The 21,618-nt window shown below is 37.4% G+C and overlaps 8 protein-coding genes across 8 annotated transcripts; all 8 read left to right on the top strand.

Moving 5' to 3' along the window:
- Positions 1 to 3,405: 3,405 nt before the first annotated feature.
- On the top strand, positions 3,406 to 5,530 carry EV154DRAFT_560384 (uncharacterized protein; the record flags this gene model as incomplete). The annotated part of the gene is made up of 2 exons (XM_051605609.1): positions 3,406 to 3,591; positions 3,653 to 5,530. 2 exons carry the CDS (start codon positions 3,406 to 3,408, stop codon positions 5,528 to 5,530), a joined length of 2,064 nt encoding a protein of 687 aa, XP_051460847.1.
- Positions 5,531 to 5,823: 293 nt separating this feature from the next.
- Positions 5,824 to 7,317, top strand: EV154DRAFT_459460 (uncharacterized protein; the record flags this gene model as incomplete). The annotated part of the gene is made up of 2 exons (XM_051597484.1): positions 5,824 to 5,895; positions 5,954 to 7,317. Exon 2 carries the CDS (start codon positions 6,106 to 6,108, stop codon positions 7,315 to 7,317), a length of 1,212 nt encoding a protein of 403 aa, XP_051460848.1. The 5' UTR covers positions 5,824 to 5,895; positions 5,954 to 6,105.
- EV154DRAFT_498729 (uncharacterized protein) lies at positions 7,305 to 7,983 on the top strand. The gene is made up of 2 exons (XM_051600394.1): positions 7,305 to 7,791; positions 7,898 to 7,983. The coding sequence occupies exons 1-2, from the start codon at positions 7,350 to 7,352 to the stop codon at positions 7,936 to 7,938; spliced, it is 483 nt and encodes a 160-aa protein (XP_051460849.1). The 5' UTR covers positions 7,305 to 7,349; the 3' UTR covers positions 7,939 to 7,983.
- Positions 7,984 to 9,817: 1,834 nt separating this feature from the next.
- On the top strand, positions 9,818 to 11,422 carry EV154DRAFT_459464 (uncharacterized protein). Its single transcript, XM_051597485.1, has one exon. The coding sequence runs from the start codon at positions 10,155 to 10,157 to the stop codon at positions 11,229 to 11,231; it is 1,077 nt and encodes a 358-aa protein (XP_051460850.1). The 5' UTR covers positions 9,818 to 10,154; the 3' UTR covers positions 11,232 to 11,422.
- A 1,021-nt stretch (positions 11,423 to 12,443) lies between these two features.
- EV154DRAFT_415157 (P-loop containing nucleoside triphosphate hydrolase protein) lies at positions 12,444 to 14,132 on the top strand (the record flags this gene model as incomplete). The annotated part of the gene is made up of 7 exons (XM_051595643.1): positions 12,444 to 12,822; positions 12,886 to 12,979; positions 13,054 to 13,194; positions 13,253 to 13,316; positions 13,405 to 13,449; positions 13,627 to 13,877; positions 13,943 to 14,132. 7 exons carry the CDS (start codon positions 12,444 to 12,446, stop codon positions 14,130 to 14,132), a joined length of 1,164 nt encoding a protein of 387 aa, XP_051460851.1.
- A 667-nt stretch (positions 14,133 to 14,799) lies between these two features.
- Positions 14,800 to 15,003, top strand: EV154DRAFT_415153 (uncharacterized protein; the record flags this gene model as incomplete). Its single annotated transcript, XM_051595642.1, has 1 exon — positions 14,800 to 15,003. One exon carries the CDS (start codon positions 14,800 to 14,802, stop codon positions 15,001 to 15,003), a length of 204 nt encoding a protein of 67 aa, XP_051460852.1.
- A 580-nt stretch (positions 15,004 to 15,583) lies between these two features.
- On the top strand, positions 15,584 to 19,091 carry EV154DRAFT_498737 (kinase-like domain-containing protein). The gene is made up of 6 exons (XM_051600395.1): positions 15,584 to 16,376; positions 16,441 to 16,584; positions 16,649 to 17,746; positions 17,802 to 17,946; positions 18,017 to 18,481; positions 18,538 to 19,091. The coding sequence occupies exons 1-6, from the start codon at positions 15,822 to 15,824 to the stop codon at positions 18,654 to 18,656; spliced, it is 2,526 nt and encodes an 841-aa protein (XP_051460853.1). The 5' UTR covers positions 15,584 to 15,821; the 3' UTR covers positions 18,657 to 19,091.
- A 462-nt stretch (positions 19,092 to 19,553) lies between these two features.
- Positions 19,554 to 21,461, top strand: EV154DRAFT_498743 (P-loop containing nucleoside triphosphate hydrolase protein). Its single transcript, XM_051600396.1, has 4 exons — positions 19,554 to 19,708; positions 19,770 to 19,846; positions 19,902 to 21,344; positions 21,420 to 21,461. The coding sequence occupies exons 1-3, from the start codon at positions 19,582 to 19,584 to the stop codon at positions 21,276 to 21,278; spliced, it is 1,581 nt and encodes a 526-aa protein (XP_051460854.1). The 5' UTR covers positions 19,554 to 19,581; the 3' UTR covers positions 21,279 to 21,344; positions 21,420 to 21,461.
- Positions 21,462 to 21,618: the final 157 nt, after the last annotated feature.

The following is a 21,618-nucleotide window of genomic DNA, read 5'->3' on the forward strand; positions in this document are numbered from 1 at the left end:
AAAACTAACACCCCCAAGATCTCAAAATAAGTATACCTACGATCCCAACCTATTTTTTTCACCCCCCCCCCCATAACAAAATGAACAAAGTATCCCCCCAAGTTCTTGATATTTTTTGAGATCTCAGCATCACTTCATCCCCCCAAATATTTTTGGGATCACCACCAAGATTACTTCACCAAAACTAGTATCCCCCCCAATTATTTTAAGATAATATATTTCAAGATCTCTGTAACCCTCCCCCAATCGCCTAGTTACTTGCCCAACCACTCACTTACCCACCTACCCCCTCACTCAATGACTCACTTACCCACCTACCCACTCACTCAATCACTCACTTACTTACCTACCCACCCACTCACTTATACTTTATCACATCAAATTAAAACCCAAGTTTATATTGCCAATATATACCCTCCCTCCCCCCATATAATCAAATTGTGACTAGTACTTAACAAAGAAAGTGTCCCCCCCCCCTTTCTTTTTCAAATGTCGAGTAGTTAGTATTTTTTTATTTAATTCCCCCTATTTATTCAAGCTAATTGTGATTTATTTAGCGCTGGTATAAACTGAACCCCCCAAGTGTTCTTAAGATAATTATTTCGAGATCTCAGTGATGACCTCCCCCCCCCCAATATCATAGTTTTAGGCTGTAACGCTACTATCCCCCCATCAATATTGTAGATATCATACCATAAGGCTTATCTCCCCCAAAATTTTTGAACATAGTTTTCAAGATCTCAAGTTTTATCCCTCCCCCCCCCATATCACAGTTTATTGTTGCGATAAATCTCATCACCCCCCCCCCCCCAAATAGACTATTGCAAGCTAATAGATGATTCCTAAGATCTCAAGTCTCCCCCTCCCCCAAAAATTATAATCTCAAGCTGAACCAAACATACCACCAAAGATATGTAACCCCCCAAATAAACTCTTGCTAGCTAACAAATGGTTTCCAAGATCTCAAGTCTCTCCCCCCCCCCCAATATTATAATCTCAAGCGTAACCAAGGTCACCACCAACACATCTAACCCCCCAAATATAATATTGCAAGCTAATGGACAGTTTACAAGATCTCATGTCCCCCCATATTACAATCCCAAGCTAAAACAAACAGATCACCAAAGACATCACACCCCCCTTTTCTCTGTATCTGCGTAAATCGTCTACATTAGTCCTTCTAAAATTGGAACTCTTTTTTTTTTGGGCATCGGAAATCTGAAGCGGTTTTTTCGATAAGGATACACTCGATGTTAAAGCAATAAACGATGATTCTGATTGAACTGTATTCGCAAGGAGGAGACAATAATGCTTCCATGTGCCTCACTTTATTGTTTGTTTGTTTCGTTCCCAAGATTACACAAAAATTGGCGCTTTTCTTGTCAAAGCCTATTTTTTTTTATTTTATTTTATTTTGAAAGCAGCGTTGTGATGAATGATTGAGATGTGTAGTATTGAAATCTAAATTTAGCAAAGTTATAATAATAGAAATGTATAGCCTACGATATAATACCACCATATTAAGACAATCGGTTTCTATGTTTAATGCAAAATGAGAATCAAAATCATTCATCCCTCGCAAAGAACAATCCTTCATTTTCTAGATCAAAAGAAGGTTTAATACATACTATCCTCCCTCCCATTTAATATTAAAGATCGTGTAATTTTCATCGAGTGTTTTACTGTACCTTGCGATCATTGTAGGGATTTTCAATGTTCCTTGCCTATGACCCCAATCTTATATAAAAGAGCATACTTCTATTTTTTTTTCCTTTTTTTTCACGATTGCATTCATCTCCAACATACGATGTTGTCAATTCTGCTTTAACATCAATCGACTGGGTAACTTTACAACATCTAAATATTAAATAGACATAACATCAATACTTTAAACACTATTTGCGAGATATTCAATAACACAATATTTTTATTTCATTTTTTACGCTGTAATTGCCGCTCAAGTAATGACACTCAGCGGGTAACTAACTACCGTAAAAAAAACCAAAAAAAAAGCTCGACTTGATGATATAGTCCTTGGGAGGAAAATACGTGGATATGGGATTATTTAATACATAATTTAGTGGTAAACTACGTACGCGTCAAAAAGTAAACTGTCAATGTTGATCAGGTGCGTGTACGACAGTTCCCCCAAGTGTGTGTTTTGAAATTTGTGTGATATCGGAACGGTTGCAACAATGCACAGCCGATAATGTATGTGTTTCGACGCATATGAAGAAATAAAGTTCAATTAGATGCAGAAACGAGCAAAAGGTTTCCCCCTTAAATATTGTTTGTATGATGTACCTCCCCTTCCCTCTAAAATCGAAAAGTGAAGCAGTGTTTTACGATTTGCCTCGATTTCAGATATGTACCAGCAAAAAAAAAAACCCCCCAAAAAAATTAGATTCTCCCCCGACATCAAATCTTTACATGTGCATCTCCTTTTGAGCTTGGATATCGGTTTTCACAGCTTTATTTTTCGATTTCCAAAGGTTGGCTGAATCTGTAGAAATTGAGTCCCCCCCAATTTTATATGCCCCCAATAAAATAATATGCTTCCTTATTTACTATCCCTTCCAATGAACATGAGGCATCCAGCTTCATCGATTTTGAACACTGTAAAACTCGATATTCATCTTGAGTCTGATGAAGCCCATTAATCCCCCAAAATACGTCCCCCAACATGTACATTATTCGACTTTCTCTTATTTTTTTAGTCAACTTTTACTATTATTATTGCATCGACTGAATTTATACATGTATATCTACTATATCTTTTAAAAAAAAGTTGGATTCAATATGTATACTATCATCAAATATATGATATTCTATTTGTGCTCCCCCCACCATTTTGCACCCCCAAGAATATCCCCCAATCTCGCCCTTGATGTAAGCTGCAGGAGTGCCATCTATTTTTTCCTTCTAAATCACTATTCTTCTAAAGTTAACACTAAAAAATAAAATGATATACATCGTTTGAATAAAAAAAAATTGGATAGTTGTAATGAGCAAAGACAGGGCTTTTAGTCGATGTAATTTATATCTAAATCGTAAAAGTAATATGCAAGGCAAAACTGGAAAGTAAAAGTGGAAAAATATCAAAAAAAAGTCATAAACATCAAAGGGGGTTTGGTAAAAACTGAATTTATATAAAAGGACAGGTCTTTTTTTAAGAAAAAAAGAAAATAAATCATTATTATACTAAAATATTTCTGCTCACCTATTCATATGAATAGTCAGACCCAAACACAAATAATAACGATTATATTTATTCTCTTCTTCACATTATCTCTTACACCTATCAGTCTCGTATTTTATATCACCAATATCCATATTCTCATGTATACTTCATCTATCAAATCATCATCATCCGAAACAACACTTCCTTGTTCATATTTCTCTACAATGGAAAAATCCAGCACATTATTACAAAAGGTTCCTGCTGTCACTCCCAGCAGAACCATCTCAACAGCATCAAAGCACATTCCTATCACTATTCCTGCAAAGTTGACACAAGCTCAAAAAGAAGCTGCGCTTCCTTTTCTCACACAAGAGCCCCCCAAACCTAAAACTTCCACATCAAAAGCAAAGGTACCAAAAAAAATTATTTAAACTCCTCTACCGTGTAACTAATAATTTCCCTCATTTTTAGGCCTTGAGTCGTTTCTTCAAGAAACTTGCCAAAGCTTCTCCTGCCAAAGATTGTCTTAAATCATCATCCTCTACCGATCTTAAGAAGAAAACCGAATACAAGCTCACTTTTGTTCCCATTGTAAAGAAGAACGAATCCACTGCTCCCGCTAAAGCTGATACTACTGAAATCGTCTGGTACGACAGTAGCATCAGCAGCACTAATGCCACAGTCATGGAAACATCTCCTGTCTCTGATAACACTGCTTCTGAATATGCCCAACGCATTTGGGATGAGGATACCACTGTCTATAGCAACTTGGATCACGTTGTTGAATGGATTGGTAACGGTAAAGAAGCTAGCAACGCCATTCTTGAATCATATATGTCTCACTTTGACTTCAAAGGCTTAAAGCTCGAACAAGCTTTCCGTAACTTATGCTCCAAGCTTCATCTTAAGGGTGAAACTCAACAAATTGATCGTGTCTTGTACCAATTCTCTGCTCGCTTCTTCCAATGTAACACTAATTCCATCTTTGGCTCCATCGATGTTGTCCATGCTATTGTATATTCTCTCTTATTATTAAACACTGATCTCCATGTTGCTCAAGGTGACTACAAGAAAATGTCTCAAGTTGCCTTTGTCAAAAACACTATGAATGCCATCTCTACTGGCGCCTCTTCTATGCTTGAAAATATGCAATCTTATCCTCTCCAACGCACCACTACTATTAACAGTGACGTTTCTACTAAATCTTATGACTCCTATGCCAAAAACTTCCAAACCGAACTTAAACAAATGTATATGAACATCCGCTACAATCAAATTGCCAACCCTTCTTCTTCCCCTATTGCCATCCAAAATAACCGTGTCAGCACTGCCTTCAAGCGTAGTGTTGGTACCATTATCTGGAAGAATACTCGTGATTCGGTTGTTGCCAATAACACTGCTTGTGAAACTACTTCCATCAGCTCTGCTCAATCTGCTGCTCCTTCTTCTGTCATGCAATATCAAGCTGTTGCTTCTCATCTTCAAAACACTGAGCTCCCAACCTCTTATACTAGCAATGCTCCTTACTACAAGGAAGGTATGGTAGTTCGCAAGCACCTTTTGGAAAAAGCCAGCCAAAAAGCTAAGCATCGTGATTGGAAGGAATGCTTCATGGTCATTGAACGCAGTCAACTTCGCATGTACAAGCTTGATAGCACTAGCTATCCCAAGCGTAGCCGTTCTACTCCCATTAATGTTTCTGATTCTGCTTCTCAAGTTTCTGCCACTAGCGAAGTCAGTGTTGTTGGCGGTGGTAACTGGATGTCTCATGCTCAACTCATTGGTGCTATCGACCTCAAGCACACCCTTGCCAATGCTCTTCCTTCCGGTTACAGTCGTCAACGCCAACATGCTTTCACTCTTCAACAATCCAATGGTGCTGTCTCAGTTTTCCAAGTTGGTTCTGCTGAACAAGTCCATGAATGGGTCTCCACCTGTAACTACTGGGCTGCTCGTGAAAGCAAAGAACCCTTAGTTGGTGGCATCAGCTCAATGGAATATGGTTGGGGTCTCTGTTTAGAAGCTCTTGCTGAAGAAAGCAGTGCCATTGTTCATGAATGGTTAGCTCCTGCTTGTCCTACCATCAGCAGCATGTTGGAAGAATCTGCTCAACTTGAAGTTCTTCACAAGCATGTTCAAGAGTTATCTGCTCAATTGGATCAACATCGTGATGTCAAGCCTAAAATGAACATTCACTTCAGTGCTTTCCCTAAATATTGTGCCAGAGCAATGATCAACTACGAAAACAAGTCTCATTATCTCTTGCATGAAATCATCAAATATCAAAACTACTGTAATTCTATTGAAAAGTCTCTCGCTTTGCAAGCCAACCTCATGGCTTCTGCCTAATTTGTATATCTATTTTTGTATTCTACTGTATATCATCCTGTAATAAATTTTTTTAAAAAGCTTACGCTTTTTGTATATCATCATAACTATTTTTGACTCTTATCTTTTTTTGTTGTAATTTATCCTTTTTCACTCTTTTGCATATGTGTCCTTAACAACACTTTCAAATAAGAACTATAAGAATAGGATACTGAGAACAACCTTTAAATCTGAATTGAAATCTGCTCAGATCATGAAAACCATCGATTCTCTCGATATCGAGGTACTTGGCCAATATGCAATTATGCATACAAAAACAAGATTTTGCCGGTGTTTGAAATCAAGTTTTTGACTTGCTTTTTTTTGCGTCTCGCATGTCAAAAAAGGTAGTGCCAATCATGTCTTTTTCACATAAAAAACAGAAAGCTCAATTTTCGAACTCAGCTCATGCTGACAAGAGAACAAACCAACATGCAACTCCATTTGAATGGGCAAAGGTCGTTTCCGGAAGGGCTCGCACTACGCAATCCTTTACACCGACCTTTGGGGAGCAAGTTAAGCCACCAGCTCTCAATTCTGAACAAGACGATTCGGTCATGTCAGAACACCAGGCTCCAGCGATACAACTCGTAAGACCTTTCTTGAAGGGAATAGAGAAAAACAGCGTGTTGATTGATATCACAGACGTTAAGTCTCCCGTACTGTTGCGTCAAGCTCTCCAGGACTTTAACAAGGAAGCCCTAGCTGATAAAGGATACGAAGAATATTGTGGAAGGTTGCCAACAATTCGAAAGTATCTTAATCGATCCTTCATTGAGACAATCTGGTCCCAGGGTAGTAAAGGGCAAGATACTATTCTCAATCAAGGGATATCACTTCCAGATGGAACCTACATTAAAGGTTTTAAAAGTTACCCAGCCGATTCTCGTATTACGAGAATCACTTTGGACAAACTTCCTCTTAAACCATTAATTCTCCTTAAAAAAGATATGGAGGAGCATCTGTCTGCATACGGACAAGTGTTGGATTTAGGGGTCAGCATGTCAAATGGATGCTTCATGGGACAAGGATACGCAACCCTTGATATTTCAGTCAGTTCAGCCGACCAAGAGTCAAACATTCCCTTGCAGAGAATAATGAATTGGGTAGATGATGATGGTGACGACCGTCAAGTCTTACTCCAATGGGAGGACATGCCCGACTTCTGTCGATTATGTCAACTTACAGGACATTGTCGAGCAGACTGCCCTGATTATAAGAAATTTTTGAAATGTCACAATTGCAACTGCTCAGGACACGTAATGCGAAACTGTCCACGAAACAATGACACGTCCGTAGATATTATGCATAACAAAAAGCGATCCAACAAACAAAGAAACGCTTATACAAAAAATATTATCCAAGAACGTTACACGAACCCAAATACTACTCATGCAGAAAGTAGTGAGGATATGGAAGTAGACAACCCGACAGAATCGACCAAAGTTACGACGTTGAATACAGCAACAGGGGAAAACATAGTTGGTTTGAAGGGAAAGGGAAATGCAGAGGAACGAAGTCTAGTCACAGAAGATGCAACTGGAGCCTCCACCCTCACCATTAACACGACCAAATCAAATTTGTTAAGATCACCACTCCCAGATAGACAACAAGAAGAGGCAGCCAAAATCAGTAAGTTTGCGGTTAATGCAGATATCAGCACTAGACGCAAACCTACACCAAGTTCATCAGCCAATTTTCCTAACTCAGATAATCCTAAAGGATTGAACGAACCTGCTACTCTCCATCAAGGGGGAGACAAGCAGTAAAGTTCCCAACCTATTTCCCACCAATAAATTTTATGAATAATAACAATCATAAAATATCAATCGCGACCCTCAACTGTCGTGGCCTCAAAAAAACAAATAATCCAAAAAAAAGACAACAATTTATTCGGTATCTTCGATCATCAGGCTTCGACATTTTGGTACTCCAAGAAACACACGCCAACGACGAAACTACCATTCAACAATTTAATTTACAATTCCAAACCAAATCTAGCACATGGAATCGACAAACTGGTATTATAGCCATTAACAATAAATATAAAATTAACCCAATCGAAGCTGGCATTGATGATGGCAGATTTATTCTAGCAGATATTCTCCATAACAATGATATAAACTCCTCCCCAGTTTGCACCATCCTCAACATATATGGTCGAATCGGTACAGCAACCAACAAATCCAACTTCTTTCGTGAGCTACTAGACACGGACAACATACATCAGATATTACATAACCCTATGAAAAATATTTTTATTATGGGAGATTTTAACTACCAATCAGAAAATCTGAGAGCTGACGGCACCTATACAGGCACAACTTTGGATTGGACAACCCTGCTTACCGATCACTATACAGATTGCTTTGCAGAAAACAAGGCCATAACTTGGAAAAGCGGCACCTCAGCAACAATTATTGACTATATTTACTGTAGCAAGTCTATTAGAAAATCAGTCAACAATATAACTCAACAATTCATATCCGATACTTGGACTGACCACGCCCTATTGGCAATCAATTTCACTTATGAAAGAAATTCGTCTAAGGGCCCCGGAGCTTGGAAAGGAAACCCATTCTTGGCCAGTAATAAGAGATTTCGCTCAACATTAGTACAACATCTGAACGAGTCATCCAAAGATCTGCAGGTAATTGCGTCATTCGCGACTAAACAACAGCAGTGGGATTGGATCAAACTGGAAGTCAAAGCCTTTATAAAGGGATTTCAACTTGCCGAGCTAAATTGGCGTAGAGAACAACTGGTTTTACTACAAAGGAAACGCAACGGATTTTTACGACAGCATAAGAATCGTGGACTGCATCTGCCTATACTAAATGTGGTGGAGCAACAGATAAGCTCTCTACAGGAATCGATTGCAGAAATAGAAATATTGAAAGCGGGTAAAGTTTGGAGAGAAAACGGAGAACGTTCACCTGGTTTACTTAAACGCCTATCAACATCACGCGAAAGCAAAAGGCAGATAAATGAACTAATGGATCCCTTGGACAACTGCCTGTACTCAGAACCATCCCGTCTTCAACAAATTGCACATGCATTTTACTCAAAACTATACACTCCAGACAATATCAACACAGAATCTTTAAACTGCATGCTCGAACAGATCCCCGACAATATCCGACTTACCAGAGAACAACAGGAAGGTCTTTTAACAGATATTGATTTTGATGACATTCTACTAGAAAGCAAACGATCTCCCAAGAAGAGCAGTCCTGGATCAGACGGTCTACCGTACGAAATACTACGATTAATTGTTCAATATCCACCATATCGAGATCTGATCACAAGTATTTACAACGAGGCATTAACCTTAGCCATTTTCCCCGAATCTTGGAATGAATCCATCATGAGCCTACTCCCAAAAAAAGGAAATCTGGCAGACATGAAGAATTACCGTCCGATATCTCTAGCAAATACGGATTATAAAATATTTACTCGTCTCTTGAACAACAAAATCAAATTAATTTCAGATGGTCTTATCAACGAGCACCAACTTGGATTTTTACAAGGACGATATATTGCTGAAAATGGTATGAAATGCCAAATTATCATGGAAGATGCAGCTCTCGATATGGCTAGGGCCTCACAGCTAAATCAATTCCCAGATAACGGTAAAGCGATAGGGCTACTGTTGGACCAGGAAAAGGCATACGATCGAGTAAACCTTATCTACCTGAGAACAGTTTTGCTACGATTTGGGTTTCCAGCTACTATTGTAAATTGTATTTACAAGCTAATGGCAAATAACTACATTCGTATCAACATCAATGGCCATTTTACTGAAGATATTCAGAAACTACGAGGTCTTAAGCAAGGGGACCCTCTATCACCAATCCTCTACAATCTTGCCTTTGAACCTTTTTTGAGGACAATTCTAACGGACGAACTATTCCATGGCTATACTTTGAACGACAGGTCGTCTGGTTTCGTAAATCCTAACTTGGCTATCAACACCAAGATACTATGCTATGCAGACGACGCATTAGTCCTGGTCAAAGACAAGGAAGACCTCGCACGCCTATCCAACCACATGGACACTTTCTGTGAAGCCTCAAATGCCAAGTTCAATTTTGATAAAATTGAGGCATTCTCTCTCTCTGGTGACAATTTGTGGGACTACTGGCAACAACCTCTTGAACTACTGAAAATAGACAAGCTAATTTGTGCAGATGACCCGGATCCGATCATTTACCTTGGTTTCCCCATGATTCAATCTACCCAACAACGACGAAATTATATGGGGTCTGTAATCAGTAAACTTAAGGCAACAGCAAATCTTCACTTGTCAAGGTCATTATCTGTAGTTGGTAAAGCTACGATCTTAAATTCGTTACTCCTTTCAAAATGCTGGTACCTACTCCGGGTCACACCACTGACCAAGCAGGATTTGTCTCAGATTACATCCGTCGCTATACAATTCTGCCGATCGAATATCTTTCCGGTCATACCTTGGTCGGTATGGACAACACCAAAACAACTGGGGGGTCTGGGTGTTTTAGACCCAAAAGCACAATATCATACACTGTTTCTTCGATGGACAACTCCCTTGCTAACGGACGATGATCCCAATCATCAGCTAACACAAATGCTTAAAATACATATCCGGAATAGACACTTAACCCAGCACCATCATATTCCACTTCTTCTGCCTACCATGAGATCCACTGGCCTTACAAAAGCCAGAATTAACACATTGGATATCATATATGCTACCATCGATTGTATTCCCAGGAACTTCGAATCTACACCACTCAACCACGCCACGGCCTTGATATTACCGCTCCAAGCTATCTTTCAACCACCAAAGATTCCCAAAAAAGCAGCCAAATTATTGGTGAGTGACCTTTTCTCATACAGTCCAGTACTACACTGCCTACATTGGAAAAATCCCGCCACGTTCAACAATCAATGGGGTAACTCGCCCAGAATGATAACTAATCGTCTTGCAAATGGTTCGATTCAACTTACTCCCTTCTTTCAGCCATTATGTCAACCATCACAATCAGATCAAACAAATAATTCAGCGGTAGACTTCTATCCTTGGGTACAGGCACTGACTATCGCGGACAAACCAATTTCAAGCACTTACCCTCAACGGAATAAGAAATATAGAGAGGCAATACTACAGCAACATAAGTCACAGCTACAATACAGCCTATCACGTACTTGTATACCGGCAAAGAAATGGTTCCTCTTTTGGAACCTGGCACTAGTGGCAGTACAACGAAATGTTATATACCGACTATTGACTCGTTCCATCCCTTCTCGTCGATATATGCATCAAATTTTCCCAGAGAAATTTAATTCCGCCCAATGCCAGATCTGTTTGTCTTCGATTGAATCATCAAAACACATGCTTTTTTACTGCCCATCGAAGGCTAACATTTGGAAAACTATCATCTCCGAATTTCTTTGGCCTACGACCAACATATCAAATATAATCGCTGCAATTTTCACTTTGAACTTCCAACCCATCGCATACTGTCAAAAACCAGGATTAACAGTACAGAATGTTATCCTCTGCACCTTGGCCAACATTTGGAAATCTCATTTCCGTAGTTGCTTCGACTCTACACCTTTTCTCTGGCCTGTAGTTGTGCAACAGATTCGTGCAGACCTCTCATCCTTTCAAGCTGAAGGCTCCCTCCAAAACCTGTTATAAAAAGAATATGCAACAACACAACATGTGCCAATAATCAACCTTTATTTTTTCTCAGTTTTTACTGTTCACAATGCGCACAAAGTATAGTCCTAATATTTTCTCATAACTTTTAATTTGCGCCCGCCTCTTGAATTAGAATTTTTCTTTTTTTACACGGAGCAATAAATAAACAATTTAAAAAAAAAAAAAAAGGTAGTGCTACCCAGGGGTCTTTTTTTTACATCCAAGTTTGTCAAATTTAAAAAAATGCTTAGACTCTTACCGTTAAGGCAAACAGCCTTAAAGTTACTTCGAACCAACTATAAGCCACTTACTCGATCCATACATTCCAATGTAACATGTTTACGCCAACCCCGCGATGTCAATACCAGCCGCAAATCCAAAAGTCTTGCAAGCCCATTGATGGATTTCCTTCGCAATGCTAACAAAAAAGATATCCCATGGATGGAAAAAAGTAATTGGGAGATCCTAAAAAAAATCAATAGATCTATGCTAATCGTTCCCTTTCTTTTTTTTAAATATATCAGCGTTAAAGAATAAACTTTTGAAATTTGCTCAGAACCCTACTGTTCGTAGAAAGTCAGCCGGTTTAGGTATCCGAGGAAAATTATACTCAGAGATTTCAGACACATTTGTGAAGGCAGCGTTAGCTGGGACAATACCACGAATCAACCCAAAGGATCTCCTAACAATATACAACGAAGAAGAAGGACCAGGTGTGACAACAACAGAAGACATCATCCATATTTACGCCTCAGATATTAATAGTGTTGTTTTTTGTAGAGAGCATCGACAGAGCTTTGTTATCTGCATTTTATAATTATGCAGAAGCATTTTTGCCAGAGGAAGCTGTGGACACATTTAATTCATTGAGAAAAATTAGTGATCTTCGATTTCCCAGCGAATGGTTTCCCGATGCCAGACAAATGCAAAGGTAGTACTACACGAGGGTACTTTGATAGCATTGATCGTTCTAACCTTAGATATAGAAAAATCATTCTTCACGTAGGACCTACCAACAGTGGAAAAACATATAGAGCATTACAACGTTTAGAAACAGCAGAATCGGGAATTTACTGTGGACCTTTGCGTTTATTGGCACACGAAATCTACGACAAGATGAATGAAAAAGGAATCCATTGTAATTTGTTAACGGGTGAAGAGAGAAGAGAGGTTGCTCCTTTTGCTCCTTTGACTAGTTCGACTGTAGAAATGGCATCATTAGGAAAGACATTGGATGTAGCTGTTATCGATGAGATTCAAATGATTGGTGATCCAGATAGAGGATGGGCATGGACACAGGCCCTTTTGGGTTTAAAGGCAAAGGAGATCCATTTATGTGGAGAGGCTTCTGCCGTTCCCTTGGTGAAGAAAATTTGTGAAACATTGGACGAAGAGGTCATTATCAACGAATACACTCGTCTTACTCCCTTTGAGGTAAAGGAGCAATCCTTATCAAATGATTTAAGTAAGATTAAGAAGGGTGACTGTGTTGTTGCATTTTCTCGTAATGACATTTTTGCGCTCAAGAATAAGATTGAGTCATCTACTGGTCTTCGATGTGCTGTTGCTTATGGTGGTCTCCCCCCAGGTAACAAAGAAAAAAAATGTATACAATATAAAAAAACACGACACTAAAAATATATACAAATAGAGACTAGGGCTCTTCAGGCCAAGGCGTTCAATGATCCAGAAAGTGGTTTTGACGTATTAGTTGCTTCAGATGCTGTTGGTATGGGTCTTAATTTGTAAGTCGAACGGGGATGAAACCATTACTAAAAATAACAAAATGTGCTAAAAAGATTTATTCATATTTCCGTAGGAATATCAAGCGTATTGTTTTCACAACAGTCGAGAAATTTAATGGAAAAAAGTTCAGTTTTGTTAGTATTCCACAATTGAAGCAGATTGCGGGGCGTGCAGGTAGATTCGGAACAGCTTATAATGAGGGTGAAGTCACTACGTAAGTGCTACGAAATTTATTGTTCGTAATGTTTACCTTACACTGCATATATTTTTAGATTGAAGCCAGGTGATCTTACCTACGTTAAGGAATGCGTAGCTGCACCCATTATTCCTCTTGAGGTAAAGTAACATTTTCTTGTATCACAGAACAATTTGGTTGACAGAATTATAGATGGCGGGATTGCAACCAACAGTAGATATTTTAGAGTTGTTTGCTTTACAAATGCCCGGCGAAAAATTTTCTGGACTATTGGTAAACCTATAAAACGCTCATTGTCTAGTTTTGGGACTAACCAATTTTGTAGCAAAAATTCGAGGATATGGCATCTTTGAACGGTGATTATTTCTTGTGTAACTATAGAGATCAAAAGGTAACCAAAATTAATACATGTATAATGTAATGAATAAAACTGAACACAATTCTATCTAGGCAATTGCAGAAAAACTTGAGCATATTAAGTTGCCATTGCGTGATCTCTACCAGTTTGTTACTGCACCAGTGAGCACTCGTAATGAAAAGTCCATGGATGTTATTGAAACTTTGGCTAAAAAGTTTAGCAAAAGTGAAATCTGTACCTTGGATGATGTCATTACGTTACCAAACGTTACACCCACTTCACCTGAAGGATTAATGTCATTGGAAAATAACCACAAGAATATTATGCTTTACATGTGGTTAAGGTTAGTCAGATCTAGGTCTTTGAAAAAAAAGTATGAAACCTTTATTTATATTTAAACTACTATAGTCTTCGATACCCAGAAACATTTACATCCACACCAGAACATTCATTTGAAACTAAGACTCGTTGTGAGGTGATGATTGATGATGTCCTTAAAAACTCTGGCTTTGCAAAGAAAAAGAGAGGCATTAAAAACAACAACAAGAAAGTCAAAAAGGACTCCAAATCAGGGTTCAAAAAATCTAAAAAAGAATAAACTGTTCAACTACAATAAAACTTTTCTGTAAATTAAGCCTTTTTTTTTTTTCTTGCTTCTGACTATATGTCCATACGTTGGCAAGCTTTACTTGTTAAATCCTACTTAAAGGCAGAAATATTTGTAGTTATGCTAAAGAATTACGACCTGTATCTTTTGGAGTACATGGATGCATATGTTAAAAGGAAAACTGTTTTGAATGAAAGGGATTACTGGTCATCATAGCATACAGATGAGATTTCCGTGAGATAGTATAGCACAATTTGTTCAACTAATGAAAGCTTGAGACAAGCCATCAGTAAGGTAGATACGAGAGAGTATGACTGGTTGTTGTTCCTTAATGATATCATCCATATTTTTATGAAATCATTATTTTTTCTGCAATGGATGTTATTCGTTCCTCTAATGGAAAACTGAAAATTGATCATCATAAAAAAAGTGAATCCAGTCCAATTATCTTGAAATCAGTATGTCATTTGCCTATTTAAAGATTTAGCTCCCCAATAACGTTAAGCCTAATACTTGTCACACATTCCCTTTTTTGATGTAAAATCTACGTCATGGTGATCTACCTATTTTTTTTAATTGATATATATAGGGCAGTTGTTTGATCCTACTTTTTTTTTCTACATTATTACAATATAATACAAATTCAAACAAATCAAATATGGGTTCAATTTTCTCTTGCTTAAGCGGTATCGTCAGCTCAATCGCTTCATTATTCTCTGGTCTTATCTCTGGTATTGCCGGTTTCTGTCAATCTATTATCCATGCCATTACTGGTTGTATTACTGGTATCTTTAACGCCATCGGTAGATGCTTGTCCTGTGGTCGAGGTGGAGGAGGAAGACGCAGAAGAGGACGAGTCTAATAACTGGCCTTCTCGACATTGTGATGTTAAAAATCTACCTATTATACTATAATTATCTCTTTATGATGTATCTTCCACAATGGATATATTCTATTTTTCCTTTCCTCTATGTAAATATATCTTATCCCAAACACTCTATATATAATTTTAATCCTATTGTTATTTTTAAAAATAAATAAAAAATAATCAAATTAAGCCATTGTCTCTTATACGCATCTAGATATGATGCAGAATGTTAAATGTTTGTTTAAAAAGGGGGTGTATTCGCATGAAAAGAGAGTGACTGTTTGTATCACAATAAGAGATGCAAACACATTGCACACACACACGCAATTCCCTTAATAGTTTTTTTTTTCTTTTTTCTCTTATAATAAAAAAACATATAAATTTTACATTTCTTCTTTTATCCTTTATACGAACTCGTTTAATACTCTTATAACAAACTGATGAGTTCAGTGCATTCAAGAATAAGTGGTAGGCGGGAGTCATTCAATTAAGAACAGCGGAAAGTTAACTTGTTTTTTCTTTCTACCAACGCTCATATTCAGACGAAGATTTTTCTAAAAAAGCATGCAACGATAGTACAATAAAAACAAGACAAAAGTATGTAATTGACTGAATTATAATGAATTTGTTTTGTCTGACTGTTAAATTTCAGATATATAAATGACGATGACATTGATGGTGAACGAGGAGACGACAATGATGCTCTTTTTGATCATGATATCGATATTGCAGATAGTTACTCCACAGACACCTCATCCACTGTCGTACCTAGAAGGGGTCACAGGGTTTTACGCCGAAAAAAGAGCAGTGTCATGACCCGTGGCATGGATTTCGTTAGAAAAATGAGGTGGAAATTGAACGGTAACACTGGACGTCGTTTATCGCAACCAGACATGGATCCAATTGATAGTTTCACACACTGGAGATCAAGCTGGAGTACACAGAACACACCGAGGGGAAGTATAGATAGTGCATCTGTACCAGAAGGGCTGATCATGCCATCATCTTCTACAAGTTCGCATCACGAAAAAATATTAATTCTACCACCGATTCATGAATTGACCAACAGTAGTAACAGAGAAGCATATGCAGATCAATATAATCGAGCGTTACACACACCAACGAGATTTTTACCACAAAATCAATCAGTAATCACCACAAATGCCGAGGGAGCGATACTTTTATTTAACGACATAGCTTCTCTCTGCTTTGATATTAATAAGTCTATTATCGGAAAATCTGTTCTGACTTCACTGCTAGAAGAGCCTTTTCGAAAACAAATCACAAATATTCTCAGTCGCAGACGAAAAATCGTGCATACTCAAGATCAATCCGACAAGGGCCTGGTGCTTGTATGCGGAACTATTGTAAGCAAACTTTTTTTTTTTTTTTATGATTTCGGGAAATTTTAACCTCCTTTTTTTTGAATAGATACCTATCATAAAAGCAAATACAATTAAATCAGTAGCCTCACTCTGGCTTAAAGAGAAAAAGACGGATCATGGTGAGCATATATATATCTGGATCTTTGAAGAGATTTACGATACATCACTATCTGTTTACGTCGATTCAAAGGTAGGATCGAGATAACTTATTTAATATCTGGTTATTAACCTACACAAAACAAATAAAAAATTAGTGTATCATCCGTAGAGTTTTAGGCACTATGATTGAAATATACGGCTATCAAGAGAATGACATAATCGGAAAGCCTGTAAATTGTCTAGTCCCTGCCCTATCGAAAGAAAAACGTGATGATAATTTAGAAAAGATTGATAGACTCAAGTTCTTTGGCAGTCAATCGAGCCAAGGAATATATTACCCCGTCATATTGAATTTAAGTAGACACGTGGCCATTGGAGATGATGATCTTTCCAGCTTTGTCGTCAAAATCACCTCTTTACCGACAATTTCAGGTCTTATGACAATCAACCGCAAAAATGGCCTAGTCAAAAGCTTAAATCCTGTGCCTGCAAAATACCTTTTTGGATATTCGGTATCCACTATTATTGATGAGAAAAAAATACAGTACAAGGATCTCATACCTCATTTACCGATTCTGATAAATACCGCGATTGAAAAAGGCAAACTCTCAAACAAGTCTATTATGGAAAACGATATCTGTAAGAAGATACTGCAGGAGAAATGTGGGAAAGGTGAACCATCCACTATTTACGTTGTGCATAGAGATGGAAGTCAGTTTGAGGTTGAGCTTCAGCTGAAACTCGTAGAAAGCAATTTAGTTAACGTATGGATAACATACGATCGCATAGATGCTGTAGCAAAATACAAAAAGAGATCCAAAAAAGAAGAGGCATTTAGTCAAGTCACACGATTGACTTTGGACGAAAAAATTAAGACAAAACAACGCATTGCAAAACTCATTTATGATAACACAGACCAAGGGCTGCTAGTATCTCCCATCACCGAAAGAAACACAAAAGATGATGACCTTCTTCTAGACATGAGCATCAAAAAACTTCGTAAACCTGCAACCCAACTTTCTCGTATCAGCTCCTTTGGCGCTATGGACGATCGACGAAAATTATTTCCGTCAGATGGCACCAAGACAAATACAATAGCCAAAACTGTAACAAACAATGATATGGTTCCTTTAGAAGCGCCATTGAAAGAGTTAAAAAAACATCCCTTGGATGACTATGTGATATTGGAAGTGTTGGGTCAAGGTACATACGGCACGGCCAAATTGGCTTATAGAAAAGATGATCCATCTCAGGTAAGCTAATTGTACCAAATGACTGGTGTTCTGTCAATTAATTAATCAGGATTAGAAAAAACTGGTCATCAAACACATCATAAAATCAAAGATTATTGTCGATTCATGGATAAGAGATCGCCAACTTGGATCAATACCCATGGAAATACACATTTTAAAAGCGCTACAGAAATATCCCCATCCCAACTGCTGTAGACTAGGTAAGCATTTAATTAAACCTGCTTTTAAATGGCTAATAAGCATTTCGTCTTCCCTTATGCAATGGTACAGTTACTAGTTTAGAAGACGAAGATCATTATTTTATAGTTATGGAACTGTTGGGTGATGGGATGGATCTGTTTGATTACATCGAGATTAACAAAAATATGACCGAAAATGAGATTCAGAGAATTTTTTATCAGGTTGCTTGTGCCGTAAAACATCTTCATCAACACAAAATAGTCCACAGAGATATTAAGGATGAAAACATTATATTGGATCAAGAAGGCAAAATCCATCTCATCGATTTTGGGTGTGCCACATACTATAAAAAAGATAGAAAATTTGATACATTTACTGGGACCTTGGAGTACTGTGCGCCAGAGGTTTTGAAGGGAAAACCTTATGAAGGACCACCTCAAGATATATGGGCCAGCGGGATCTTATTATTCACATTGATCTATCGAGAGAATCCTTTTTATAACATTGACGAAATCATGGAAAGGGAATTGAGAGTTCCTTATGTTGTATCAGAAGGTAATATTTTGCATAGTGGTATTTATAATGCGAGGTTCTTAAAATCATTATTTTAGGCTCGCTTGATCTCATTAAAAAAATGCTTGATCGAGACATTGAAAAAAGGATAAATATTGACCAAATCTTGGAGCATCCATGGTTTCATTCTTTCCATAATAATGAAACAAAGGTATAGATTTTCAAATACAAACTGTAATTTATACAAGAGTACACATTGTAATGTCCATATGCAACGCCAAACAGTCATTAATGATATATAAAGAAAAGAAAAGAAATAATTTTACAGATTTAATGCCAATTTATTCATTAATAAAATAAGTTCTGGATACACGTATTTCTTTATTCTTGGTCAAAACCATTTTATGTATACTTGGCTCTCATGAAGCATTAATAACGTCGATTTGGTATTCGTGACAGGTCTTTTGATTCAGACTAAGGCTGGACCACTTACTCGGAAAACATGGTCAAATTTATGATCACATCAAACTTTCACCTTTTTTTTAGCACGCATACCTTTGTGTATGGCAACATCATACTTAACAATGTATTAAAGTACAAGAAGTCCATGCACATAAAATGGAATATGTACATGTTTTAGCTATGAAAAAACACTCTTCACATAAACAGGTCTTTTCTCTTTTGATGGCGTACTTTAAAAATGATTTGAAACATGTGAGACACATACTTCATGCAAAAATATTACATGCGAAATATATACTCTTTGTAAATGCTATTGAAATCCTGATACCGACGCGAAAAGTAAAGTAAATATCCATTTGCTTAAAAATTCTTGAAACCTTAACATAAACCTAAAATTTACTTTCAATTAATATTATTGTTAATACATTACTTAATGAGAATAGCTATTCTTAATAGATAATCACACATATATTTTTACTTGATTGTTTAAAAATTTGAAAAAAACCAATACATCTTGTTTCTCCTTTTGGAATGGGATGGGATGAGATGCGTCAAATAATCGGAGCTTAAGAATATTAAAAAACGTCATTTGTAAGCCGTCTTTGTTTCGGGCCAACTTTTTTAATTTTTTTCTCTCTCTTTCTTCAATTATGTTTAAAAACGGCAAAAAAGGCTCGAAAATGGATGGTTCCCGAAACTCTTCTGCAAATAACTGGGGCGACGATGAATATGGCCAACTCATTGAGGGTGTCAAGAAAATTTATAGAACAAAAATTAGGCCTTTGGAAGTCACTTATAATTTTGAAGGTAACCAGGAAATCTTTTTTTTTTTCAATTTAATCATTTTGACTTTATAAAAACATCACAGGGTTTCACTCGGCCCCATTAAATGATTCTGATATTGAGGCTAAACCTATGGTGTTGTTGCTAGGCCAATATTCAACTGTAAATATATGCGTTACACAAGAGATAACTATATTTGACAAGTTTAATTTTATAGGGTAAAACAACATTTATCCGTTACTTGCTCGACAAGAAATATCCTGGTGAACATATCGGTGTTGAACCTACCACTGATCGTTTTGCCGCTATTATGAATGGTCCCGAAGACCGCGTAATTCCTGGTAACGCAGCTGCCGTGAATCAAGAATTGCCTTTTCGTGGATTAAACCATTTTGGACAGGCGTTTTTAAACCGATTTCAAGTCTCACAGACTCCATCGCCAGTATTGGAAAACATGACTATCATCGATACCCCTGGTATTTTAGCCGGTGATAAACAGCGTATCGAACGTGGATATGATTTCACACAGATTACAGAATGGTTTGCGCAAAGAGCAGATTTAATTCTTTTGATGTTTGATTCATACAAGCTGGATATTTCAAATGAATTTAAAATGGCGATTCATAGTTTAAAAGGACAAGAGGAGAAGGTTCGTGTAGTACTGAACAAGTCCGATATGGTGAGCCAGCAGCAACTGATGCGTGTATACGGTGCCATGATGTGGTCTCTTGGTAAGGTTGTCCAAACACCCGAAGTGATGCGTGTCTATCTGGCTTCTTTTTGGACCGAAAAACCACCAAATTGCTTTGAAGATTGTCGTGAATTAATTGAAGCCGAATCCAGAGATCTTTTAATAGATCTGAAAGAGCTAAGACGAAATGCAGCTATTCGTAAAGTGAATGAAATTGTAAAGAGAGCTCGTTTAGCTAGAGTCCATGCTATTATTATTGGGCATTTAAAAAAAGAAATGCCTGCCATGTTCGGTAAAAAAAAAAAGCAAGTAGCCTTATTAAAAAATCTCGAGCAAGAATTCATCAAGATACAGAACAAGTATCATTTACCTGCCGGTGATTTCCCCAATCCTGAAAAATTCAGACAAAGCTTAGCTCTCTATGACATGGACAAGTTTAAGACGTTAAAAGAAGATTTAATAGAAAGAGTCGATGAGGCCCTTGCTGTTGACTTACCTTCATTGATGTCAAGATTCCCCATGGGTAACCCAGAACTAGAAAAGAGTCAATTAAATCCGTTTGCGGAAGAGGACCACAATGCCGAAGTGGTTGTTAATGGACAGTTACCACCTGCATTCTGGGACTTCACTAGCTTGGATAAAGACTCGTACATGCCTGTTTTCCAATCATTACACCCAAGAGATGGCATGGTATCTGGTGCAAGCGTCAAACCTATTCTAACAGAAACAGGCTTACCTAATGATGTACTTGCTACCATTTGGCGTTTAGCAGATTGGGATAATGATGGTTATATGGATCCGGATCAATTTGGTGTCGCGATGCATCTGATCAAAGCAGTGCAATTAGGCGCTACATTGCCTGATAAATTACCTCCTAGCATGATGCCTACCCGTAAAATCTAATTTTATTTATATCATACAATCCTAATAAACATCATCTTTTTCAACAATTTAACCGCTTTAGCGCATCTTTAATGTACAAAGCATGAATGGCGGATAAATGAATATAACTTTAAAACTTTACTGTATCTTAAATTATTTTACCTACACACATGAATATTGATGCCAAATGGCCTCAATGCATCCAATGATTTTTGATTTACAAGTGTACATACGCTGTTATCGATGATTCTTCTCAAGGAACGTTTTAAAAAAAAATAAAACTGCATACTTTACATACACAGCTCAACGTTTTACATACTGTGTCTACACTAAAAGTCTCATGTATCATACTTCTACATAT

Source organism: Mucor mucedo, assembly GCF_025094135.1.
Source record: "Mucor mucedo strain NRRL 3635 chromosome Unknown EV154scaffold_17, whole genome shotgun sequence".
In the NCBI taxonomy this organism is placed as follows: domain Eukaryota; kingdom Fungi; phylum Mucoromycota; class Mucoromycetes; order Mucorales; family Mucoraceae; genus Mucor; species Mucor mucedo.